The sequence below is a fragment of the Seriola lalandi genome, unplaced genomic scaffold, assembly GCF_002814215.2.
Source record: "Seriola lalandi dorsalis isolate HSWRI2012SDOR001 ecotype SW California unplaced genomic scaffold, Sedor1 jcf7180002054917, whole genome shotgun sequence".
Classification (NCBI taxonomy): domain Eukaryota; kingdom Metazoa; phylum Chordata; class Actinopteri; order Carangiformes; family Carangidae; genus Seriola; species Seriola lalandi.
The window spans coordinates 329,269-356,627 of record NW_019525469.1 but is presented as its reverse complement, the minus strand read 5'-3'; the positions used below and the strand labels follow the sequence as shown (position 1 = coordinate 356,627).

Below are 27,359 nucleotides of genomic sequence, written 5' to 3'. Positions count from 1 at the left end.
CTCACGAGTGGGGAGGTGGTGACCCCTCCCTGGTTGTGACAGAGCCCCGGCCCACCCCCCACCCCTGTACCGGGGCTCTGAGTAGGGCGGTGTGGCCGGTAGGCTGCTGGAGACGAAGGAACCATTATGGGGCTGTAGGAAAGACCTCCAGCAGGCAAGGGGCGCTGCTGGTGAGGCCGAGGGCTGCTAATAATGGAACCCTGAGAGGAAGAGGAGGGAGGAGAAGAGGAGTTTGATAAGAGAGGGAGGAAAGGAAAGAGAATGAAATACAGAACCACACGACTAATTAGTTTACAATACAGAAAAAAATAACCTAATTCACATTATTACCTTCCATAATATGGAATGTATGCTTATTGTTTACTTTATACTTTTATCATCTTTGAATTAAATGGGAGAATACATGTAACAATCTTTCAAAATAAATAGTTTCTGCTTGCAACTGATGACCAAGTTTCAGTTCTTCACCAGCTGATTTTTCACATGACATGAACAGAAACCAGCGACAGATCCAGCATCCTTTTTAGGTAGAAAACTCTTCTAAAAATGTCCAGTTTTCCATGAAAGATGGACAACAGTGTTAAAGAGTTAAACAGGCACATTTCAGGACAAACACACAGGTGAACAAGAATATATGAAGAGACAAATGACAATTTATATCCTTTTCCCCACAAAATTAGCAGGTTTAAGCGGCTTTTTTTAAAGGCAGGTAAACCCGCAAATAAAAGCAGATTGATCCCTTTTCCACTGCCAGTTGAGTTTGCCTGAGAGGACACACAAAACTGAAAAGAGCGATGTCATCACATGCACTTACAGAGCACACACACACACACACACACACACACACACACACACACACACACAGAGTGGACAGAGGGTGAGCAGCTAGCCGCTGTGCACTGGTAAAACTGATCTGTCACGTCTCATCTCGGGTTGGTGCTTCTGTAAAAGTGTTGAAGCCTCCGTGCGAAACACTTCAATCTGTGATTGTGTGTTTTTAAAACTTATTTTTCGGAGCTGCAGCTCACTCTTTCATCTCCAACTGCAGTGTAGCTGCCGTGTTTCTTGTTTAACAGCACCTTGGCGGACAGGTGGCAGGTGTGTCTACAGTGTCTGTGCACTCAGCGGGAAAATTAGTGGGTTCACCCGGGTGTTGTATTTAAATGGATGCCGATTGGAGCCGGAGCCCATTAATACCTGTGACTACAGCAGAGTCATTTGACCCAGGTGTGAACGCCAATTGTACCCCCTTTCCATTGCAGACAAATGTGGCCAGTGGAAAAGGGGCTTTAGAGAAATATTCTGCAGACGCCCTGGTAGTCCAGAAGTTAAGATACTGGAACATCTGGAACATACAGTTAGATTCAGGAGGGGGACCTGTGCTTTATGTCGTACTGCTCTCTCTCTCTCTCTTCACATCTTTTATGTCTGTATCTAAACCATCAAACTATCCAATAAAGGTGAAAATGCTAAAGAATGATATGTAAAAATATCCAGGACGGTTTTGAACATCTTAAGGAGGAATGATGGTTCTCTAAAGTTCCACATAAAGAACGCAACACTGGTTGATTCGACTCCTGACACAAGACAAGTTCAGAACGGAAATGAAAAAACACGTAAACAAACTCAAAATATGGACAAGAATAAAAGAAACAGACAAACTAGCATCTTCACGTTTCTGACTGATGAAACGTCTCAGTACATTCAGATTTTCACAAACACATCGAGCTGTTATGAATCAGACAGACAAACATGCAGTCACCGGGGTGTGTGACATGCTGCCGTAGCATGCCGCATGCTTTCAACCACGCCCCGCCAAACTTACTTCAATGGTACTGTCCAATGACCCCACACTGTTCCTACGACCTCGCTTCCCTGTTACCCAATCAGAATGAGGCAGGGTTAAAACTTGTTCGCCAAGAAATGGTTCCAACACGTGACCCACACGTGAATTACTTTGCAGACTAAGATTGATTAAAAAAAAAAAAAAGGCATATGATGAATTGATAGGATGTGGTGCTATGGTACAGATTAAGTGTTGGAGGAAGTATTCAGATTCTTAAGTAACAGTGGTAATACTTCACTGTAACAGTACTCCAGTACGAGTATGCATCTAAAATGTTATTTATGCTAAAGTATGTAATTAGTCAATGCGGGAAAACAATCCCTGAAACTTTTAATATCACTTCCTGACCCAACTGCTGCTATACATATACTACTCCATATATATATATATATATATATATATATATATATATATATATATATCTCCCATATATTACAATATATATTACAATTATTGTGCTATACTTCAGTCCTCATCCAAGTGCCTTCATATATACATATTTTTAAATATACATTTGGCTCCTTGTCTTTTATTTTGCTGTGTATTTTGTCTTGCTTATTTATCTTATTGTGTCTTCTAGTACATTTTATTTTTATTTTAATTTATCGCTGTTGGATTCTGCGAGGCACCAAACATCATTTCATTGTGTGTCTACAATGACAAATAAAGTGTTGTATGTTTTATTCTTTCAGATGCATTAATATTAAAGCAGGATTTTACTGTTGTAGCTGGTTGTAACTTTTTTCTAAAGGCGTGGGACTAATGATTACATTTATCATGGATTCATTTTCAGATTGTAAAAAATCTGAAAATTGCGAAAAGTGCTGTCAAAATAACCAGCACCCAAAGTGAAACCTTCCCAATGCTTCTTTAGTCCGACCAGTCCAAACTTCTTAATCATCAAAAATAAATTAAAATGATTAACAGCAACAAATCCTTTAATTTGAGAAGCTGGAACAATAAAATGTTTTTTTTTTTTTCTTTGTATGTTTGTTTACTGCACAGATTAAACTGCCCAAATGTACATAAATATAATAGTATATATAATATATATAATAATATATAATAGTGTAACTCTTCTGCTGCGTAATGAATATGTTTACTTTTGATACTTAAAATGAATTTTACTAATAATACTTCATGTAGGATTTTGGAATTAGGATTTTTACTTGTGATTTAACTTTAACTTGGCTAAAGTTGTGTAATTGGCTGATTTGATCAGATATTAGTGCATCGCAATCTTTTTAGTTACATCTGCTCAACATCTAAAATAAAAAGCTCTATCCATCAGGTGCAGGTACAACAGTGAAATCAGATTTTAATTTTATGATGTAGTTTCTGCAGCTGACCACTAGGTGGAGACAGAGCACCACATCAGACCTCCATCCTACTGTATTCTATTACCATTTTGGATTTCATCACTGTTTCATCAGTTGCATAAGAGCACAGATGTGGGTTTGCTCTGAGTCAGTGAGTCATAATAAAAAACTGCAGCAGTAAACACAAATATGAGCGCTGTTATTTCACAGGTGATAAAAACTAACTGTAACAACTTCCTGTCTAATATCCTGACCTGTTTCTGAGAGGTCTCTCAACGAGGAGCTGAGCGCCGTGCGTTTGAGTCCGTCCACCGAAGCGTATGTGTCGTCGAGGCTCGGCCTACCCAGGGTGCCGTTCACCACCTCGCTCTTCATGGGCCCACCGCCGGTGTTGGGCCCACCCCCCGGCGTCCCTCCGCCTCCGGGTCCTCCCCCTGTCATTACACCAGGACGCATCACACCTTTCTGCTTCTCGAGCTCAGCTGGAGGGAGAGATAATCAACCAGAATCTTTGATACCTTTATTCTACCAATGTATACATTCAGTTATCTTCTGGACTCCATTGACAAACTATACTGTATATTGTGTAAAAGTGAACATATTATTGATTGAGTGTAAAAATGATGATGATAAATGTGACACTGAATTCATTGTAAACTTGTTGATCCTATTCGGAAAATTTCACATACATACGTAAATAATAACAAAAGTCACCTCCAATTTTGCTGGATTTTTGGGTGAACTCATACTCTATATAAATACTAAAAAAGTAATAAACTGTCAAACTGTGTGGTGAACTCTTTAAAGAGGAATAATCCCATAACTTATATGTTTTTTCTCATAATTTTTCTGTACTGTAGTTGATCATCTCAGTTTTGTCTTTTATGTTTCTTCTTCTTGTTTCCTTTTATTTTCTTTTAAGTCATTTTTATTTTTTATTTTTCTATTATTTATTTTGCAAATCACTATTCTTGAATCTACGTTCTCAACTATATTGAGCATGTTCGTATTGTTTGTAAACATCAATGCTTTCAATAAAGATTGAAAAAAAAAAGAAAAGAGATGGCGAGATGGAGAATACAACCACTGCCGTTGTTACAACCACATTACTGCTACTACAGTGAGGAACACACTTACACTCCACCCTGTACTTCTCCATGTCCTGCACCTCTGCGATGCTCTCCCGGAGGTCGGAGGTGAAGCGAGCTCGGTCCTGCTGGCTCGGAGCCGTGAAGACGATCAGCACCTTCCTCTCTCCTCCAGGGTTCGCTGATGTCAGTCTGATACCGTGAGGGTAGTCTGGGTCACACACACACACACACACACACACACACACACACACACGAACACACACAATATGTTACACACTGTGGTTTCTGCTCTAAAAGCCTCTGACCTCCCTGTGAGGAACTGAAAATCTGAGCTGAAGTCACTCACTTCTGATTATGGGCTAATTACATCACATGATGTCATGTTCAGACGTTTCCAGAAGCTACAGCGAAGTTTTAAAAAAAAAATCAGCGATCTAAAACATCAGGTTTTATTACCTGTTCTCAAAAATAATATGATGGTTAAACTAAAAACCTTTTACAGCTGGATGTAATTATGTTGTGCACTTCTGTACTCTGTAAACTACAGCTGAGAGGTAATCACTACATGTGCACAAACATCCCACTGGTTGACTTTTATATATAAATCCGGTTTCTGCATGTGTCTTTACACAGATAAGCAGGAACCAACACCAACATAACCTGTGATCTTGTGATGTTTTAAAATATTCTGCACATTTCTCCTGAATAATGAACAGAATCCTGTGAAGAATCTCTGTATTTGGACGTGGGGGTTTTGCGTGGGTTTAATACACCCTGCAAGGAAGACAATCCTCACAACTGGGTGGCATTACACAGTGTTAACTTGAACTGCTCATTTTTGTTCTCTTCGATCCAGCTTCAATAAAACATGGTTTAAGACATCTGGATCTCCTGGAACTTCTTCCACTTAACCAGTGCTCTATATAATATTTATTAGTCCGTCCCATTTTGTTTATTTGATATACTGTATATCAGTTATTTTCCATTTGATATATCTGTTTATAAATCTAATCAGACAATACAGTTGTGTCTAATCTGAAATTTTATTGAATTTTACACAAACATGGGAATTTAAATATTATGGAAATCGCAATACGGCCAAGTAAAATATCCAAATTGCAGAAGCTGCTTTTCCAAGGTAAAATGTGTCACAACATTGTTGTGCATTGTTAGCACCATACGTGTTGTGGTGCTACAAAGACACCCTGGCCAGCAAATCATATTCTCCAGACGTAAAGAACATGTTTGTTTGGTACAAGACCAAACCAAAATCATATCATCATCATTTTAAATTTTTTTTCAGTGAAACTGAAATTCAAAAATGACCATTCAAACTGAAATCACAATCACAATATCAAAAATAATCACGATATGATTTTTTTTTTCAACCCTAATGGGAATATAAATAAAGACACAGATACAACCTAAAAGAGAAGACTGAGACATTGACTAGTAAACAAGAAAACTTTAAATGAGAATAGAAAAGAGGCTGTGTTGTAGTTAAGACCAGGTGAGCACATGTGGATGTATGTCTTCGTAATGTAGAGAAATCTCCTCCATCTCAAATAACACCACTCCCTCCTGCCCAGCAGAGAGAAGGACAGTCAGTGACTGATGGTGCATGGGCTGATTTCCATTGTCAGTCTCCAACCCAGCGTGACAACAGTCTGGACCCATATAGTGCAGAAAGGAGGAACTGTGCCTTTCAGGATGGACGGGTCCCCCAGGAGGAATATATAGACACGCAAAACAGGACTTCCTGACCGACAATTCTCTGGATACTGTCATGAACTGATATCCAGAACGTTAACTCAGGTCATGTGCTGTTGCCCCAAAGTACAGGGCAATACCACAGGACCTGAGTTAACGTGCTGTTGTCAGTGGACCTTTAGCTTAGCCCTATACAATCCAGAGGGCATCCAATACATTCTGTTAAAGTTCCTCTCATGTTTTAAACTCTGTAAAATCCTCTTCTATGATTGATATTTTGTTTAACATGTTTTTCCCACAAACAGTGAAAATGATTCACTGCAGTTCAAGGTGGAAATACTCAGTCATGGTGTTGATGGATTAGTTCACTCATATGGATGTTAACAAGGTTAAACACTTGATTTTCATTGGAGGACATCTTTAATAATCTGAAATTGAATTAACCCAGTGTGAATACCATGTGACATGCACTTTGAAATATGTAGGATGTCGACAGATTCTTTTTCTGTCAGTGTAAATCCTACATCTGTCTCCCATCCAGTCTAATCTAATGTAATTAGTCTTAACCGCTCACGACTCAACAACTTGTGATGGCTGGTAGACACACACACACACACACACACACACACACACACACACACACACACACACACACACACACCCTACTTTCCTCCCATGTGATACACAAATACATTTATGCTCATGCTCACACACACACACACACACACACACACACACACACACACACACACACACACACACCAGCAGTCGATGTATGATTATGCTGATGAATCATATGGGACAATCTGTCCTGGTCACAGTCATCACCACAGTCTGCCAAGCCCCATTTAGCTCCAACTGGAGAACCAGAATTGTCAACAACAACAACGAAACAACAACAAGCAAGTAAGTAACCAACAAAACAACCACCACTGCAGCTTCAGCACAAGCCGACCACACTGTCAGGTCACTGTGGATCCCACAAACAACTGAATCATGTTGACCTGTAATGTGATGCAATGCAATAGATCAGAGTAGAGCCAAAACTGAAACTGAAACAGCACATAAATCTGTTTGCACACATTTTAAAATGTGATCGATCCATTAATGTTAATTAAATTAAAAATGTTAAATTCATCTTATTTAAAATTATGAATTTGATTCTGTTTTTATCATCTCACTCCAGCCCTTTTGTGTCTGTTAATATGTTCACAGGTGAAATATTCAAATAAAAAGACTTTTTTTGGCTGCACTGATCCATCAGATGGAAATATTCTGGACGTCTCCTCCATCAGCTGTGGCTCAGGATGTAGAGCGGGTCGTCCACTAATTAGAAGGTCGTGGTTCAGTAAAGTTTAAGTGCAATCAAGTTCATAGTGTTCGAACAATGTTTGGTTACACAGCATGAACTTGTTAAAGAGCAACTTAATCAGTTCTCATGTTAGCAAAATCCTGTTTGGGAGGAGGAGTTATTTTGTTTTGCCCTAAACAATCAGTAGTGTGTGATGTATCTGCTCTTCCGACGTAATTTTGACACAGACGCTGTGGTCACAGGCTGCTGCAGAACGTCTTGGTTTTCATTTTGTTGCAGATGTTAACAGGGTAGAGCAGACACACTGCCTGCGCGTCTCACGGCTGCGTCGCGTGATGTACAGATTCAGCGTCTCGCCTATTTTTCAGCAGAAATAGACCTGTTGATGTCATATTCACATCACAGCAGCAACATTACATAAAACTGAATCCTTCCACTGTAGTCGTCTATGTCTAGGCTGAATCTGAATATGTCATAGACTTGAAGAAATGTGAATATATTTTTTAACCTTTTTAGTAGCTGCATGTGGAGACATTCGTAGCGTTGCACCCAGTTCAAACCCAATGTTCTCTCTCAATTAACCAGCGACAGTGTGAAGTGGGGTTAACTGTCATTAACCACTGGTTTCGGAGAGTGGTCGGACACAGTCCCCTCTCATCCGACATTGGAAAGTGTGGGAGGAGGGGGATTCTGAATCCAGCCCCAGAGGCCCTGATGTGTGTGATTGGGTGTGGTGAGATTTGTGATGTCGAGGTGTACTGACACCTGTTGCTCTTTAAGGGGTTAAAAATGAGAGCTTAGTTTCACGTCGTCACCACCCCTGTGGGTGGTTCGGATGCATTATCCAGCCTTTTTGAAATCGGAGGAGATGTGATTTTTGGGAGCTGAACTCTTCAGAGTGAGGCATCCTGTTAACAGGTGCTGAGGCAGATTTGAAACGCCACCAACTCCAATCTGCTGCAGAGAACTGAGAGCCAATTCATCTCTGCTGAAATAGACACTTGGAAAACACACAGACACCCACACACCCACAAACACACAAACACACACAAACACACACACAACTCTGCACACGATTGTGTTAACATTATTATTGAAAAATGTGTCGGTTGAATGAGTCATGTTTTAAGGAATGCAGCTAAGCAGCCTTGTTTTCAGATTGACAGACATATATTTAGGAAATCCTGTGATGTGCTTCCACTGTGTTTCTTTGAAACAGGCTGTTGGTGTTTTCAGGGGTGTACCAACTACACTTCTGTAGACTGATGATGCCTTACATTTAAAGACAAGGCTGGCAGACAAAGTGTAATTTCTGTAATTGGAGAGGAAAGTGATGTTGTGTTTTGCCAAGTGATTATTAACAGATTGTTGAGAACATTTCCAACTGGGACAGAGTCTCAGATTTTTGTCCCACATGCATTTATGGTGCATATTTCAAGCAAAATCTAGTGTCATGGTGATCTGGACTCAAAGTAAACCTGCTGCAACCTTGAGATGCATTTTACCCCTACCGCAAATTCTTGATGCATAAATATGTAACTGCAATCTTGGAATTCATATAAACAACAACAACTTCTTGATCCATTAGTGACCCACATGCACCTCTGGAAAATCTTTCAGCAACCTGTATTTACTACAGTAACCTCTTGACACAAATGTACCCTCCAACAACCGTTTGATCCATGTCAACCCCGGTATCCCGAGGAATTGTGTTCAGGGTAGAGGAGTCTGCCACACGAGATTTTCATCTACTGCAGGAAGTAGTGCCTTTTGTTGCAAGACTCGGCAACTGAGCAACTTCCTGACACATATGTACGCCACCTACAACCTCTCGGACTAGGTGTACGATACTGCAACCTCTTAAACTACTGCAGCTTCTTGAGCTTGTGTACTTTACTGTAATCTCTTGCAATGTATGTACCCTACTGCAACCTCTTCAGCTAAATGTAACCTACTGCAACCTCTTAAACTGTATATATCTTACTTACCTTACCAATGTCTTGACGCATATGTGCACCACCTGCAATCTCTGGACCTAAATGTATCCTACTGCAACCTCTTGCATCGTATATATCCAGTGCAACCTGTCGAACTGTATGTACCTTAGTGCAAACTCTTGCACCGCATTTACCCTCCTGCAAACTCTTCAGCTGTACATATCCTACCTATACAACCTATGAATGAATGAAATGGCACAAAAGATGATACAGATACTAATGGTTGTGAGACTATGTATCCGAATGATTTTGGTGATCCCTTCATGTTTTCTATGGCACTACCAGCAGTTTGGAAATTGTTTCCAGATTGAAATATCTCAACAACTATTAGATTATTTGCCTGAGTCTTGGTCCAGAGATTCATGTTCCTCACAGAATGAAATGTAATAACTTCCCTTCCCTGACTTTTCATATAGCTCCTTCTTAACTGATCGTCAGATCAAAACTCCAAGTTTTTTTTCAACCCACTGCAACTCTACTGCAACTTTTTCACAAATACTGCAATCTTTGGGGCCCACACTTACCTTACTACATCTTACCCAGTCTTCTAGCTCATTCGTAACACGTTGCAGTCTGTCATTCCCTTTCCTTTGTACTCTTTAAGCATCCCTTGAGCTTTTCTGTACTGGTGTTGATCAACATTTAACCATTATAAACCTTTTTGCATCGAACTCCAGTGTAGTTATAATAAAATCAGTGGTAAGTATGGCAGACAACCCACTCTCAAACCTTAAACCACAGTCAATTTGAACACGCTGATATGGTTATCACAGTGGATCTCCAGAGAGGAAAGTGTAAAGAGCAAAATACCAGACATACATGGTCCCGGGCAGAGATGAGTGTATATACATTAGCACCAACACAGTGTGTGTCTTAATGTATTTTCCTCAGTGCTTGTGTGTGTGGTGAGTGTATATCTTTGAGTGTGTCTTTTCATTGGATCTGCTGACTGTGGGGGTAAAATTAGAGAGTTGAGCAAGAAAAAGAAACAGAGATATAAAAAATAAAAAGAGGAGAGGCTGGGACAGATGGAGAGAGCAGATGGACTAGAGGGGAGGAGTGTGGCAGAAGAGAGAGAGAGAGAGAGAGGAAGAGAGGGAGAGAAGTACTTACAGGTGTTTTGGAAGGTGTGGACCTGCATGTCCACCAGAGGAAACGATTGTCTGAAACTGTAGGTAACCGAAGTCTTCTTCTTTTGGAAGATCTTCGTCACCTGAGGAGGAGGAGGAGGAGAAGAGAGATGAGGAGAAAAGAAAAAGGGGTAAAGGATTGAGGAGAGAGAAGAAGAAGTCATGGAAGATGAGAGATGAGGAAGACAGAAAACGGAAGATTGAGGGGAGGAAACAGCAAAAGAGACAAAGGAGGAGGAGTGTTTGATTATGATAATCTTTCTCATCATTTGTTTCTTTTGTTCATTTCAAGGTGAGAGTTGTTTTTTTTTTTAAATCCCTCAGCAGTTATTTTAATCTCTTCTCCATAAGCTGCACACGTTTCCCTTTGCTTGTTTTTGTCACATTATAAATAAATTAAATGACTGAATTAGAGCTGAATCACAGTTAGAGCAACTTCTAACAAACATAAGACACTTTTCATTACATCGACTGTCTGTAAAGACTTACTCACTACATGTTTTAAACCTTTTATTTAGACTGAAGAGCTTTTGTCACAAACCTCCTGGTTTAGATTTATATTTGAAGTTGGTCAATGCCTGTTCCCTATTGTTTGTTTCGACCATAATATGACCTTTGTATAATATGAAAACACAAAGATCTTTCCCTATTTTTAAAGGGGCTATTTGTAAGTTTTCTATGCCTCTGAACATGGTGTCTTTCCAGGGGCAGGTGGTGGTGATTGTGGCTTGACAACAGCTTCAGCCATCATTGCCTTTATAATACAATTTGTAGAGGAAAAGACGTGATAGAGACAAGAGTTAACATTGGTGTCCCTTTTCACCACTGGAGGCAGCTGTTGGTGAGTAAAGAATTAAATTCTGATGCTAAACTTGCAACGTTTCCTCTAGACTGTTAAGTAAACAGCTGTAATGTTAGCTATGTAGCGATAGCAAAACTTAATAATACCTCCTTTAAATTTAGTTTGAAAGGTAATATAAACAAAGTCAAATTTTTACTACAGTGTTTTAAATAGAGTTGTAGGATTAAGATGAAGTCATAAATATTTCTCCTTCTTTGTGTTTGTTCTTTTTAGCTTTATCTCCATATTGTTTGTATTACTGTTTGTTTTAACTGCATTTTATTTGTGGAGCATGTTCTGACTTTTTTCTTCAGAGATGCTACAGTAAAGATTCAAAACATAAATCCATTAAATAACTGCACACAGACAAAGAATGCAAATATGTCTCAAATCAACATGTAATGAAACATTGCATTTGTGGAAATAACAGCTCCATAAAGACCCTGTGATTTTGATGTGAACTTATTTTCTCTTCTTTCTCTGTGTCTTGAAGTTAAATTGTTTTAGTCTGCTTTGTTTAAAGCAACATTAATTGATTTTTAGCCATTAGGAGGAGAACTTTAAAACAAGTACTTTACTTGAGTGTTTCCATTATGCTTCTACTCCACTATCATTCAGGGGGAAATACTTTTTACTGCATTACATTTATTTGACAACTTTACTTACAAGTAGGAGATTCACATTAATAATACAAAATATAATCAAAAAATAAAGTATGATGTATTATTATAGGTAATTATAAGATTTTATTGGTCCCTGGGAGAAATTCAGCCACTACCCAGCAGTATAAGAGTAATTAATGTAGCTCCACCCCAACCAGCTGCAACATTAAAGAGATGTAGACATTAATGCATCAATAAAAGTTTGAGTAATGGGCACATGAAAGCCTGCTGGAGTTTTCCAAACGGCATTTTAAGGAGGAAAAGAGGAAAATATTCTCTGGTCTGACGAGAGAAAAACTGAACTCACTGGGCAGAACTTCAAACACTATGGAACACAGGTACTGCTCATCACCTGGATAACACCATTCCTACAGTGAAGCATGGTGGGGGCTTCTCATCAGCAGGGACAAGGAGGCTGGTCAGAACTGAGGGAGGGATGAATGAAACCTGCTCCAGAGTACAGGAGACCTGAGACTGAGGCGACGGTTCACCTTTCAGATCCACAATGACCTGAAGCAAAGTGCCAACACAACACTGGAGGGGCTTCAGGACAAGTCTCTGACTGTCCCTGAGTGTCCCAGTCAAAGCCCAGATTTAAACCCCATAGAACACCTGTGTAGAGACCTGAAGATGGACGTCCACAGATGCTTCATATCCAGTCTGATGGAAGAAGAGTGAGTGTAGATCGATGGGAAAAATGATATTGATTGATTAATTTTAAAATTAAATCTCCAACACAGTAGTGTGCAAGATGTGAAGGGGTGTGAGTGCTTTCTGAAGGCACTGTAAGTCCAGTATTTAATTTCTTTTAGCTCTGATTTCAGTCTCCACCAGCTCCAGAGAAAAACATCTGGCTATTTACACCAGATGTTCCACTTTCAGGGCCTGTTCGCTGAAATCGGAGGGGAACACTGAGACTGTGACAAACAGTAAAGTGCGAAACATTAAAACTCGATTCTCACAGGAAAAACGTGAGACTCAAGAGTTGCTGACAAATCCTGCTCGGGTTTCCATTTATTTTCTAATAGGACATAAAACTTTTATATGTTCTAACACTGCAGGAGTTTACCATTAAACAGTAGCGAGGCATCACAGGAGAAAGTAGTGCTCTAGTGATGCACAGTCATTTTATCTCCCAATGCGACACACTCCTACGGCTCTGTAAGGACTTGTATATATACATGTCCCGAAATAGTTCAATAACAATAACACACACGAATCAAAGAGACAGTAAAGTGAGACAGATGATGATTCTAAAACCACCTATTTCTCTGCTTTCAATAAAACCCATAACTGAAGGCAAAGAGATTCACCTGCAGTACACACACACACACACACACACACACACACACACACACACACACACACACACAAAACATAAAATATTATATAATATTATAGTTTTTGTATTCTTTTTTGGATATCTTTATTGGGAGAGTCTGTTGTGTAAGTTGTCAATATTACTCCTTCGTACAACCCTCAGATTGGAGTAAAATGCACAAAAACTGGTAAAGTCGAACTGGATTACAGGGAATTTTAAATTTAAGAGACAGACACACATATATTCATATATTTGGAGTTACCACCTCGCAGTTCTATGCCTCCACCAAACAGTCAAGTTGCAGAAAATATGGTCACAATCTCTCCTTCCTGTGTTACAGCATTGAATAATGCCCAGGAGTGTTTTTGCAGAATATAATAATTTCACTGTAAAGTTGACCTTTCACCATTTGGATATAAAATGTCATCACTTTTGAATTTGTAAGTTACGGCCAAAAATGTGTTTTGTGACGTCACAGTGTGCCAGAAATTCCCGGTAGGTGTTCCTGATATAATGCATTCACAAGAATGTGATGACCTTGAACTTTGACCACCAAAATCTAATATGTTTGTGCCAAGTTCCATCAAGGTGTTACTGAGATATCATGACCGACAACGAGAAAACGATATGCCTCTGTCTCTGGCTGTCGCCCGTGTGGAGGAATAATAAAATTCTAATAATTAGAATTACTAACACATTAAGTTTAGAACTATGAGACGTCTGTTCAAGATGTCAAAGGGTCTTACAGGCTTCTTGCCGACTACCATCCTCTCCACCGCCTGGACCTGGGACACGTGGTCATCGTTGGTCCTCAGTTCCCATTTCTGGATCCTTCCATAGATCGCCACCAGCAGGTCCCTGGGGATGTCCTGCCCGTTATCAACACCTGATGGAAAAACACTGGTCAGCCTCAAGTTTAAAATATAAAGTTATTATTGTACAGGAAAATTCCAGCTACACAGATTTAGCATCACGTCCCTTTGTCTCTCAGTTATAATCTGCCAATCAAACAATAATCGTCTAATGGCAGAAATGAAATGGAAAGACCCTGCTGAGTCGACCCAAGTACAAATAAAGTTTTACTGTTAGCTTCACCACAATGCTAATTACTTTGAACAGACACCCTAAATTAACAGAAGCTATTGTGAAATTATGTTTTAATATGTTTCTTGGTGAGTTCTTGGACTGCTCTGAGCACCGTTATGAGTAACGACAACCGCCTGCAGCATTTCTGCTCTTTTCCAGCCAACTACTGTTTTTAAAATCTCCCAGACCTGCGTTATGTAACACAGACTGCACTGATTACGAGACGTGGAGATGATCCATCGCCTGACCTCGCAGGTTCTTGATGAAGTCCTCCAGCTTCATCTTCCTCTCCGGCTTGACGTTGGGGCTGTACATGTCCGTGTTCAGGAGGATGATGGCAAACGCCAAGATGAAGATGGTGTCTGGGTTCTGGAACTGCCGGATCAGCACCGGGTTGCAAACACAGTACCGCTGACTGCAGGGTGAGAGAGAGAGAGAGAGGAAATTAGGGAGACATCACAAACTCCACTGACAGGCTGTATCTCCTCCGTGATTCAAACCTGTGGTGCAGTTTATTACCTGAACGCCTCCACCAGTCGCTCCACCCGCTGCGCTTCACCCTGAACTTTAATCTGAGCCTGGAACTTCCTCAGAGCATCGTCAAGATCCATCCCAGAGAAATCCATTTCATCCAGGACACAGCTGCAGACGGAGAGACAGGAAGCACTGATCATCATTCCCCATATCTTTCAGGTGTCAGAATGGGGGTCCGGGTGTCTTTAGATGAATCTTTAGACATACTCAGATGACACAAGCTAGTTTCAAGCATACTGAACCACTAAGCATCAAACTGTAATAGAAATTTTATTTCATTTAATAATAGAAAACCAGTGTAACAACACAACACAAAAGACTACATTTCCCACAAACCCCCTTGATTCCAGTCACAGAGAGGATGCTGCCACTCATTCCATGTAAGGAAACACTGTCACACTGTTGTACCATATCAGAAACCATTAACCCTGGAGAAGGTCCTCACTTTGCAGGATTTTTCTCTCCTTATGAGGATGATTATGATTCTTGTACGGACTTAAATACAACACAAACACATTCACCTGGTTTTTCTTTCGTGTTGAAGTCATGTGAATGTTTATTTTACTCACTCCAGGACGTCCTTGTTGAACTGCTGGCGGCTGCCCAGGAACTCTCCGATCATCTGCCTGCTCAGTCCTTTCCTCTCCAGGATGAACCTGGCGATGCCCACCGGCGTGTCCGACACAAACCCCCTCTCAATCAGGTACTGGATCCCCTTCTCTGGCTTCCTGTAGCCCAGAGAAGTCTTTTAGTTGGTCTCTTCTTTTCTAATTGACTTTGTTTGCTTACTTTTTGAATTGTTTAAAATTGTTTTCCACAATGTTTCATGATGTTGTTTCACTTGTCATTTCTATGTCGCCTCATACTTATTATCATCCGTCTTCTTGATTATTACGTTTACAGATACAAACACACATACTTGTTAAACAGGTTGAGTCCGATGCGGTACTGCCGCCGCTGCACCACGTCGTTGTTGAAGGCGGGTGAGTCCCAGCTGTGGCGGCTCTCTCTCTGATAGGTCTGTTTCCCCAGTGTGGCCCCTCCGATTGGCTCCCGTAGGCTGTCACGCGACGACGAGCCGGAGCTGCAGTTGTTGACGGTGGTGTCGTCGTTGGAGTTGGTGGTGGTGGAGTTGACGCTCTCGTTGTCTCCGTCCGAGCAGAGCAGGTGGTGGTGGTGGAGGTGGGGGTGGTGGGCGAGGTGCTGCTGCTGCTGGGCCTCCATGTTTTGGAGAGCCGAGGAAGATGAGGAAGACAGTGGTGAGGGTGTGAGTGGCGGCGGCAGGGGTGAGAGAGGTGTAAGCGGTGGTACAGGGGAGGGCAGAGGAGAAGAGGGGGGCTCTGGGTAAACATGGGGGAGGTGGTGGTGTTGGTGGTGCAGGTGATGGTAGTGGTGCTGGGCGAAGTGGTGTGCGTGCTGGATGTAAGGGCTGCCGCCGTGCCCGTGGTGCATGTGCAGGATATGTGGCTGGCTGTACTGCGGGTGATGGTGGAGGATGGTGGGCAGGTGGGGGATGGGCGACGGGTGAGGGTGTGGGTGTGGGTGTGGATGTGGGTGTGGGTGGGGGTGTGAATGTGGGTGTTGGAGTGGGTGAGGGAGTGGGTGTGTAGGCAGGGTGCGGGCTGAAGGCATCGGCAGGGGGACGTTGGCGGGGCTGCGGGTTTGTCCCTGCGCCGTGGCGACCGAGCGACCGTTCGGTTTGTGTTTGATGGTCCCCTGTGGCGAGTCAGCTTCGCTGCTTCCTCCCCCTCCTCGCTCATCTTCTCCGGTCTCTCCCTCCACTCCTCCTCCCCTCCTCTCCCTCTCTCCTCCTCGCTCGACTCCTGACGGCTCCTGTTCGTACACCAGGCGTCCGATGGAGCCTCGCTCCGACCTTAAGATTTGAACAATAAAGTTAATGTTAAAGAATATTTCCAGGACAAATAAGGTGTAAAGCCAGAAGCAATTTCACAGGAGTTGGATCAAAAAGATTGCACTAAAGGCAAGAGTAAGAAAAAAGACCCACACACTTTGCTAATAGCTCCCAGAAATTTTAATAAAACAGCAACATTTCGATCTGCAAAGATCCGCGTTACTGTGCCTGACAAAGATCCTCTACTTCTACTTTTGAGCTGCTGTAACTAGTGAATTTCCCTGTAATTTGATTTCACCTTAAAGAACTGGAGCTATGTCATTGTGTAACCACCAACAATGAAAAAACATCAATTTATTCTCAAATATGTTTTACATTTGGAGCAATCTGGGAGGAGGACAGAGGACTATGCAGAATAATGTTGGCTGCGTCAAAGCTGCAGCTCTCAAGGACGACTGGAGGAGGAAAGAGAGAAGAAACGGAAAATGAAGAGATGAGATGATGCAGGTAAAAGTGAGAGAGGGAAAAAGAGACAGTGGGGGTGGGGTTGATGGTACAATCCCCCTTCATAAAGCAGTGTGAGGAAAGCGCTTTATAATATAGTGGTTACAGGGTTATTCATTCATTCATTCACTATTATTGGAGGGTGAGTAAGTAAAAAATATCTGTGTTTTCTGTGTTAATCACATAAATAATCTTAGAATAACAAGTTTTTATCTCTTGCTCTCTGATTGGCTGTACTAACCTGTCACTCATGTCCACTGAGCTGTCACTTGGCGGTTCAATGGTCAGGACAGGGAGGTGTCCTCCTCCTCCTCCTCCTCCTCCTCCTCCTGTCCTCCCCCTGTACTCCCCCCGACACTCTGTACAGGGGGTGCTGCTCCTCCGGCTCGCGTTGCTGCCCCCCTCGGTGTCCCTGCTGTCCTCTCTTCCACCTGCACCTCCTCCCCCTCCTCCCCCCCAGTAGTCTGTGTCAGAACTGGAGGCGGGACGGGAAAGTGGCGAGGAAGGTGGGCGGGACAGAGGCGAGGAGGGGAGGCAGCCCTCGTCCATGTAGAGGGTGACATCGCTGAAGGAGGTGGCGGTGCTGTCCTCGTGCATGGCGGCACCTCCGCCCACGCCTCCTCTCCCCACTCCTCCCACCCGGCCAGCGGGGCGTCGGGAGGATGCGCTGGTGTTGCGCCATGCACACTGTCTGTAATCTTCATCCTCATCTTCCTCCTCGTCCTCCTCCCCTTCCTCCTCCTCCTCTTCCTCCTCTTCATCTCCCTCCTCCTCATCCTCGTCGTCGTCCTCCTCCTCCCCCTCTCCCCCCGCTTCTTGTGAGTCTTCACGGCCGGACTGGCAGGTGAGGGAGTCGTCCATGGAGTCGGCCAGGGACTTCACCTGTGGGCGACACACATGACGTAAACAAACACAGAGACGCACAGGGAGTCAGACACAGGCGTTTCCCTTCAGTTCTGTATCAGTGGTTCTGTCTCCCTGTTCACTCATCTGGCTACAAGTCATCCCGCCCCTGAGGGTGAGTTTCACCTGACCTCTGCTTGTCCATAGTGGCCGCCAACCTTAATTTGAGACACGGTCATTATTTTACGACGGAATATTAGGTTAACATTGAGTAAGAATAAAATCTGAAATTTCAAAAATAAAGTCATAATATTATGAGAATAAAATCATAATATTTCAAGAAAAAAGTCAGAATATTATGAGAATAAAGCGGTAATATTAGGTTTTGTGTTGTTTTAGAGGGGAAATTTCAGATGCTTTGGAGCGTCCTGTGAAGTTACACTTTAGCACAAGTTTCACCTTTGGGTACATCAGCATCATCATAACTAGCTACATAAAGAAGCAGCTCATGCTGCCAGTGACTGTCCTTTCACCTGTTTGATTGGTTGCTTGTAATATTCCTTAAAATTATGGTTTTTTTTCTCTCAAAATTTTACATTTTTAATTCTTGATATATCGTGACTTCTTTCTCAAAATTTCAGATTTCTTTTTTTTCCTCAATGTGACCCTAATATTCATATATACATATTATCTTAATTTAAGTGAAAGGTCCCATATAGTATAAAGGTAGATGTCCATGTTTACTTTGATCATAAAGCAGGTCTAGGTTCTATATTAATACTGTGAAAGTATCAAAGCCTCAGTCCACAGAGAAATGCACACAGCCTGTATTCAGAAACTGAGCCTTAAAACAAGCCGTCAGGACTTCCACTTACTCTGAGTGCTTACCTGAAATCAGCCAATCTTGGCTGATTTGACAGGTCGGTGTTGGTGATTGGCTTACTGCTCAAGTGTAAAACATGGGACCTTTAATTTACATTTCCACAGCTCTAATTCCATCAGTACATCAACAGATTTTAGTTGATGGCAGCTTTGTTAAAAGCTGAGAAGGTGACAAATATGTCTACCTGCTTAGAGAAGGAGTCGTCCATGTCTCCTGCGTCCTCTGACCCCTGCTGACCTGCTGACCCCTGACCCTGCGGCTGACGCTCATCAAACGAGTACTGGACCCACCAAAAAAAACACACAAGCAGGATCAGAGTGGGCACAAACTGGACCTGAACAGGATGTTTTTATACTGTATATATATATATATATATATATATATATATTATTTGTGTGTGTGTGTGTGTGTTTCTGTCTGCGTCTGTATGTACCTGCATCCTCATGTTGGACAGGATGATGCGCCGGGTCATCCTGCTCTCGGATGCGGAGCTGCGAAGCCTCTCGAAGTTCTTGTTCATGCGGTACTGCCTGAACGCCGTCTGGATCGTCCTCGCTGCCCGTCGGGACACAAACTGGCCCCCATACTTCCTCTCCAGCATCTCCACCTATCAGAGAGCACGATCATACACAGGCGAGAAATCAGGACCACATTCGGCCTTCAGTCTACGGCGGCTACGACGAGCCACACCTTCATAGACTGCGTCATCTGAAGGATGTGGGCCCTGTGTTGGGACACAGCTATAGTGTGTAGTAATAATATAGAATGAGTAAGTCTGAGGAGAATATATTAGGTTTTTTCTTTGTGGAGGATTATAACATCCATGGATCCACTAGTTTCTGTAAACATTCTGTAAATGAACTGATTTCCATAAAGGTTATTAACAGTTACTGTTAGAAAATCTTCAAAACAGAAACACAGAGCGTCATCTTCATCACATCATTTGGTATCTGTAGAAAACACCAGACAACATACAGACAAAAACCGGGATGCACTGATGTGTGTATCAAATGTGATAAAATTACGTTGAAGCGCATCAACGCTTGTAAATAGGACAAGCGTATCGTGACACAGCGCTGAGCATCAACCCACAGTGAAGTGTGTGCACGTAAAACAATAGGTGTGGGCGTTTTGACGTGCTTCATACACTGCTGGGGGGTGTTCTCTGTTTGAAAAGACTGTAACATAACAAGAGACGATTACACGAAAACCCCACTGGAACACTGTGGCGCTGTACCTTCTTGTCCTGGAGGTCTGTAGAGAGCTCATAGCTGTCAGAGAGAGCCTTGCAGCGTTTGCTCTCCTCCTCCTCTTGCTTGCGGAGCGCCAGGCTGGCCGGCTGGTGTCTGCTGCGCTGAGCCCAGGCGAGGCTCGCCGGGCTGGGGGGAGAGATGGGAGAGCTGCCCTGAAGGAGGAGAAGGAGAGAGGGAGACAGATTTTTGGTTTCAGACTCAAACTTTAAAGTCAGCGGTGAATAAAGAATGAAGTAAAAGTAGCAAAAACACAAGTTAAGAGCCGGTGCACCTCAATACACGGTTAGCCATGTTACAACATCGTGAGTTTCTGACTGTATTTGCTGAGTGAGTAATTCTTGCCTCAGTGTTGACCTCTACAACGACCTCCAAAACAGACACATGGGCTGGCCCACTGCCTAGCTAACAGCTCACAAAGCAGCACTGTAAAGCAGCTAACGACAACAGAGGATGTTAGATAAGTTAAACCACAGTTTTTTCCTGCTTTGTAATTAGAATTCCTCATATTTTAGCAAAGTAATCATAAGCTGACTGGTTAATTACACTGGTAGTAAATTCATAACAATTTTCAGTTTCAGTCATGTTGTTATTTCTACTTCTTCTATTATTATTTTTTTTTACAGTGTGGGTTATTTTTGTAGCTTTGGTCATTACCAAGTAGCTTTCATTTTACTCACCATCATAATGAAGACGACAAACCCCTATACACAGGTGTAAGACATCGCAACAAGTAAAGAAACATTTACACAGTCATCGGTGCTGTCAGGTGTACAATAATTATTGTATTTGTATTACAATTTAGCTTTTTGTTTACTGTATGATGAGATCATTCTAAAATTTTGGAACCTTGTTTATTATCTTTAGTAGTCTTTTTTTCCATTAACAGTGAACTGGTACAAAGCTGAACATATTATTTATTGTACAGTGGCTGTGCCACTGTCAGTGCTAACAGCCTCTTATAAACACTGACTGTGTTTAACAGTCTCATGTTAAATTTGGTTTCTAGTACAAAAATAATTTTGAACCTGCAGCTGTGTAATGACACTCCAGGATGGATGGTTTGTGTCCTATAAAAAATGCAATGTCATTAGCTGGCATGCATGCTAGCATTGCTTGCCAACATTAGCTAGCTAGCCTTTGGTTTTTCTTGTCAAGCATGCTAGGTTAGTTTAGTTACCTAGCTAAACTGTTGTTGTAACTAAAGTCTAACTCTTTCTCTGGCATGTTTAGCCGTTACCAAACAGCACAGGTGCACCAGCCTCTGGATGGGATGGACTCACGTTACCTCTAGCCCACAAAAAAAAGCAAAGGCAACAACATCCTATACTTAAAACTAAAAAATAAATGCATAAAAGAAAAGATAAAATAAAACTACTGATGGTGTTCAATTTGTCACCACTTTATACTTCAAGATAAATAAAATATTTACTACTAAAAAATTCTCTATGAAACTTCTTGTTCAGGAAGTACACAAATGGTCCCCTCATCTTTTATATCTTTTTCATGGATAGTGAGCTTGAAAATCCTTTTAGCCACTGGCTAAAATATGGTTTTAATGGTTTTGGAACACAGTAATTACAACAGATAAATCTTACTCTTTCCCACATCTTAGATTACACACAGTAGGAAATATACCAACTTGGCACAGACTAGAGAAAAGTGAGGTCTGTAGGAACAAGATGTGAGGTTATGGGATAAGGGGGTAAGTGGGTACCTGTTACAGGTCATACATACCCTGTAATTAAAGAAAAGGTACTCAGTAGTTAAACAGTAACTATGGTATACCGTCTTTGTAAGATCCTGAGTTGTAACCCCCTTATTTCATAACTTCACAACTTGTTCCCCACTTTCTACATAAGTATTGGTACATACTGTAGTCGTACACCGTTAGTACAAAAGATTACACTTTAACTCCAGAGTAATTACATTACCAAGGTTTTTGTACCATTTATACTTTTAAGAGTTTAAATAATTACATAATTATTGAATAAATACTGTTTGAAATAGAAATAATTAACAACCTTGTGCATCCTTTTTATTCAAATAAATTAAATAATTTTGCTTGTTAATGTCTCATTATTTGATACATTTTAATTGTGGCCTGAAAGTTTTTAAACATTTACACCTTTAAACGTCTGGTTCCTAACTCCTGGAATAATATAATAATATTGAACAAGGTGAAACTTCCTGTGATAAACACCCTAATGGCTGCACACCTGTTGTCTGAGTTTCTTGTGTTTGTGTTACCTGAGTGTGTATGTGGGAGGCTCCCAGGGGCCCGCTGGTGGAGGCAGAGCTGTAGGGATCACAGGGGCTGGAGAGGGGGATGTTGCTATAGCGATGGAAGGGAGGCGGATGGCCGAAAGACGAATCAGGAAAAGTGAGCGCCTCCGGACACTGAGAGTCGCCCTCCACACTGAGAGAGAACAGAGACGGGGGAGGGGTTGTTAACCACCTGCTAGTGTTGATCACATCAGGTCAAAGTGACTGATTCAATAATACGTGTTTGTTTCCTGTCACACAGAAATAAACTGAAAGATGAAGAAACAGATGGAGAGAAACAACAGGATGAAATGAGAAGTGATGTAAACAAAGGAGAACAGAATCAGGACGAACAGAGGGATGAGGAGGAGGAAGAGGAAGTGGGTACAGAAAAATAGACAAAAATGAAGGAGAAGAAAATAATATGACAGGAGGAGAAGAGGGAATGATGAGGATGATGAGGATGATGATGATGAGGAGGAGGAGGAGGAGGAGGAGGAGGAGGAGGAGGAGGAAGAGAAACACAACAAGACAGGGAGGGAAAGTCCAGGATAAGAAAGAAGAGCAGGAGGAGAACTAAGAGAGGCAGAGGAAAGAGACAAAGTCAGACGAGTCAGCTGTCAACTGACCAAACCAAACCAAACCAGACCAGATCAGACCAAACCACACCAGACCAGACCAGACCAGGTCAAGCCAAACCAAACCAAACCAGACCAAACCACACCAGACCAGGTCAAGCCAAGCCAAGTCTAGAAGACTAAATGGATCAATTCAGGCAAAACAAACCAGAAAACCAAACTTTACTTAAACAAACCGGTTTAAAACTAAACTGGATCAAACCAGTGAACCTGGAACAGGTTAGACTATATGAGGGTAAATCAGACAAACTGGACCAATCAGTAAAAACCTGGACCAGACCAGTGAAGCTGGAACAAATCAAACTAAACTAAACCAGATTAAACTGATATAAACCTGGTTAATTTGGACTAATGTAGCAGAAACAGACTGAGTGGATCAAACTGGAGTAAACTGGACCGGACTAAATGATGGGAACAAATTAAATTCAACAAAACTAGACTAAACCTGAAAAATCCAGATCGAACCAGAACGATCAACCAAAACACGATCAGACAACAGGAGCTAAAACAGATTCAACTGGACTTGAGAAATCAAACCAGAACGAACCAGACAAACTGGGACAAACTAGATTAAACCGGTTCAGCTTCACTAATCAGGTGACAGTTTGACAACATGTGATCGGTCCGTCACCAACTCAGCAGAAAGACTGAGAGACACCTCAGTGTCAGCAACTGCAGACAGAGCACAAAACATTGTGACTGATAGATGATCAATCGATTCATTGATTAATCAAGGAGGAGATGAGAGGAGAAAAGCAGAAGAATCTATGTGTCGGCCATCTTTAGTCTGTGTTTCATCATCAAAGGGGCTCTTCACTGTTAATCTAAGACACCGTGAAGCTGGCAGAGAAGCTAATGTGGGCGCTGCCAAGCTCACACGCACACGCTCACACACACACGTGCTCCCACACACTCATGCTGTGCCTCTCTCAAACACAACACACTGTACACCCACACTCACGTACACTGTACACACCCCCACAGTGACACACACTCACACACATACTGCTGTTAGCCATGAGTCACCCTCATGTGACTCAGTGTGTGTGTGTGTGTGTGTGTGTGTGTGTGTGTTTGTGTGTGTGAGAGGTGAAGACGTTATTCTGGGATGATGTGGCATTTATATCCCAAAACTTTGATATATTAAATCCTCTCTCTCACGCACGCACACACACACACACACACATGCACACACAGCTGAGAAGTGACTGCACTCATATATCCCAGAGAGGCTCTGCAGTAAAAACTGAGAGGAAGGTACTCTAGATAATTGCTAACTGTTTCTGTTTCCAACTGTTTCTCTCCTCCTCCCCTTCATCATCATCTTTTCTTTTCTCCCTCTTCCTTTGCTTTCCTTACTTTCCTCCCATCTCCTCTCTATCATTTCCCTCCTCCCTTTTCTCTCTCTTCACATCCATCCCATCCATCCACCTCTCTTCTCTTCCTCTCCTCTTCCCATCTTCTGTTCATTTTCTTTTTCCTTTCCTCCTTTTCTCCCCTCACTCTTTCTATCTCCTCCCTTCTCATTTCCTTTCACAGTTGTAAGAAACTACTGTAAGTGAATGTCCTTTGGAATGATGTGCATTTATGTTTTTCCAATAATATGATCACATTTTTATATAAATTATAATAAAGAACAAACACTGTTTTAACTAATAACACACAGATCATTGTGTTCTTCTTCTTCTCTCAGCTCATCTCCTCTCTCCTTTCCCTTCTCCTCCTCACCTCTTATTTCCTTTCTTTTCTTCTTTTCCTCTCCATCTCCTCTGTCACCTCTTTTCCTTTCCTTTAACTCCTCTGCCCTCATCTTCTCCTCTCCTTCCAACTCATCTCTTTCCTTTCCCTTTCTTGCCTCATCTCTTCTCCCCTTTTCTCTTATTTCCTTTCCTTTCCTTACTTCTCCTCACATTCCCTTTCATCTCTTCTTTCCATTCCTTTCCTTTCCCTGAGCCTGAGCCAGCTGCAGGGTTGAATTGAGGTGAGGTATGTTTGATTTATACCCCGGCCGTGCACTTAGCACCACGCTGGCAGCTTCCTCTGGCAGGCTGCAGCGCACTGAGGTCACACAGGAAACTTCAGGTGACCCTGACATTAGAAAACCGTCACTTCTGTGCCAGATTTTACTTTTTAAAATCCTCTGTCTCCATCTTTGTTGCTCAGCTCTCGTTGCAGCAGTGCTAACCAGTAAAATCAGTACCAGGTACCATATGAATAAGATAATACAGATTCTTAATTTCCACTGGGGATGATGGTGAGACATGTGCCCCTAATGTTTGTAGATCTGTGTTGATTTGTTCATCAGAAGTGCCTTCAGTTATTACTGGGCCCTCAAAGCAGTGAGTAGTACACGTTTGATTATCAGATTTTTGGTTGCCATGGGTTTCGTCTCTCAGGCTGTCCTGTCTTGTTAGTGAAGTGATGGGGCTGCATACAATGCTCCTGAAACCTATATTTTTCTGGTTAAAATTCATATCTATATATAAACAGTGTTTTTAATTCTAGTGAATATTTTCCTAAAAAGATGCTAGAATTGAACTTCAATTGACCTTCTTGTGATCCATCAAAAATAAAATTATAATGCACAGAGCACAAAATAGAGAGTATCAGAAACTAAAAATGATTTTACCTAAGGTTAAAAACCAGGTTTACACAACTTTACTACAACATAATTTGTTATGTGCTCAATTGATATGGTCACTTTGTCAGTTGGCGAGGAACACCCAAATTCATCATTACACAAACCATAAACATAAAACATATTGCTTTCTGTTGGCACTGATTAACATATTCTTTCAGTAACGATATCGTGTATATGCATGCAGTGCCATAGTCACACTGCAAATGATGCGATGCAATAAAGTAAATGAGGCGCACCATGCATTTTACTGCTTAATAATAAATGAAAATTAACACACCATTTTAATTATGGCTGGGAACTAATGCTGCCTTTATATCACATGGGATTGATGGTAGAGGATGGTGAATTCATGGGGCTGGAGGGAATTCACCTGGACTCTACTAAGAGCTGGCCGCCCAGCCAAACTGAGGGGGAGGGGGAGAAGGTGACCAAGAACCTGAAGGTCACCCTGGCCAGAGATCCTGAGTGGAGATTTGAGAAACTTCCAGAAGGACAACCATCACTGCAGCGCTCCATTGATCCGGGCTTCATGGCAGTGACAGTTTGTTAACAAGATTCTCTGGTCTGATGAAACCGAGACTGAACTGTCTTGCCTCAATTCTAAGCGTCACGTCAGGAGGAAACCAGGCACCGCTCATCAGCTGCCTGATACTATCCTCAATGGTAACGCATGGTGGTGGCAGCAGCAGGGACAGGGAGACTGGTCAGAATTGAAGGAAAGCTGAAAGGAGCAAAGTACAGAGAGATCCTTAATAAAAACCTGATCCAGAGCTCAGGATCTCAGACTGGGCTGGAGATTCAACTTCCAACTAGACAATGACCTGAAGCTCACAGCCAAGACAACAACAACAAGAACGGCTTAGGTACAACTCCATGAGTGGACCAGCCAGAGCCCTGGGTTCAACTCAATCAAACATCTGGAGATCCGGAAAATGTCAGTCCACTAATGTCCCCATCTTACCTGACAGAGCCTGAGAGGATCTGCAGAGAAGAACGGCAGAACACTCCAAAGCTTGTGACGTCATCCCCAAGGCGACCAGAGGTTGTAATTGCTGCCAAAAGTTGCATCAACTGAGTCTTGAGTAAAGTGTCTGAATACTTATTTTAAATGTGATATTACAGTTTCTCCTTTTTCATAAATTTGCAAAAATTTCTAAAATTCTGTCACTTTGTCTCATGGGGAACTGAAGGTCCGTGAGGGAAGAATTTTCATTAAATGATTTTATCATAGAACTGCAACATAACTTGTGAACAGAGTGAGGTGGTCTGAAGACTTTCTGAATGCACCGTACACATCGGTCTTTAACTGATGTGAGGCGTCCATGTTTGTTTGGTTTTCGGGCACTTCTGTATTAGTAAGTGCAAAGTTGGATACATTGGAGCTTTCAGAGAAATTTGAGTTTCTCAGACAAAATCACAACCTGGATTCTTGATGTCAACACTATATATAAGTCAATAAAGTAAATAAGTCCAGTATGGCATTAATGTGGCATTAATCCATCAGTGCTCTGCTCACCTGAAAGCTATGCTCTCACCTGCTGCTGCTACTGCTGCTGTTCATACAGCTTTATTATTGTGAGCTGTAATAATCTAAAAGGTCTCATACAGTATAAAGGTAGATCTCCATGTGTTCT

The 27,359-nt window shown here is 41.9% G+C and overlaps 1 protein-coding gene across 1 annotated transcript in view; it reads right to left on the bottom strand.

The window, feature by feature from the left end:
- LOC111673388 (IQ motif and SEC7 domain-containing protein 1-like) overlaps nucleotides 1-27,359 on the bottom strand; it is a 57,570-nt gene that overhangs the window by 1,022 nt on the left and 29,189 nt on the right. Inside the window, exons 2-18 of the mRNA XM_087169856.1 lie at nucleotides 22,432-22,600; nucleotides 20,169-20,336; nucleotides 19,365-19,538; nucleotides 19,116-19,211; nucleotides 18,044-18,087; nucleotides 17,447-17,872; nucleotides 15,769-16,722; nucleotides 15,419-15,577; nucleotides 14,835-14,957; nucleotides 14,564-14,730; nucleotides 13,976-14,115; nucleotides 12,281-12,418; nucleotides 10,389-10,488; nucleotides 4,303-4,464; nucleotides 3,420-3,647; nucleotides 1,826-1,875; nucleotides 6-200 (exon numbers count right to left, since the gene is read on the bottom strand). Coding sequence (XP_087025982.1) covers nucleotides 6-200; nucleotides 1,826-1,875; nucleotides 3,420-3,647; nucleotides 4,303-4,464; nucleotides 10,389-10,488; nucleotides 12,281-12,418; nucleotides 13,976-14,115; nucleotides 14,564-14,730; nucleotides 14,835-14,957; nucleotides 15,419-15,577; nucleotides 15,769-16,722; nucleotides 17,447-17,872; nucleotides 18,044-18,087; nucleotides 19,116-19,211; nucleotides 19,365-19,538; nucleotides 20,169-20,336; nucleotides 22,432-22,600 — 3,493 coding nt within the window. The remainder of the gene's footprint in view (nucleotides 1-5; nucleotides 201-1,825; nucleotides 1,876-3,419; nucleotides 3,648-4,302; nucleotides 4,465-10,388; nucleotides 10,489-12,280; nucleotides 12,419-13,975; nucleotides 14,116-14,563; nucleotides 14,731-14,834; nucleotides 14,958-15,418; nucleotides 15,578-15,768; nucleotides 16,723-17,446; nucleotides 17,873-18,043; nucleotides 18,088-19,115; nucleotides 19,212-19,364; nucleotides 19,539-20,168; nucleotides 20,337-22,431; nucleotides 22,601-27,359) is intronic.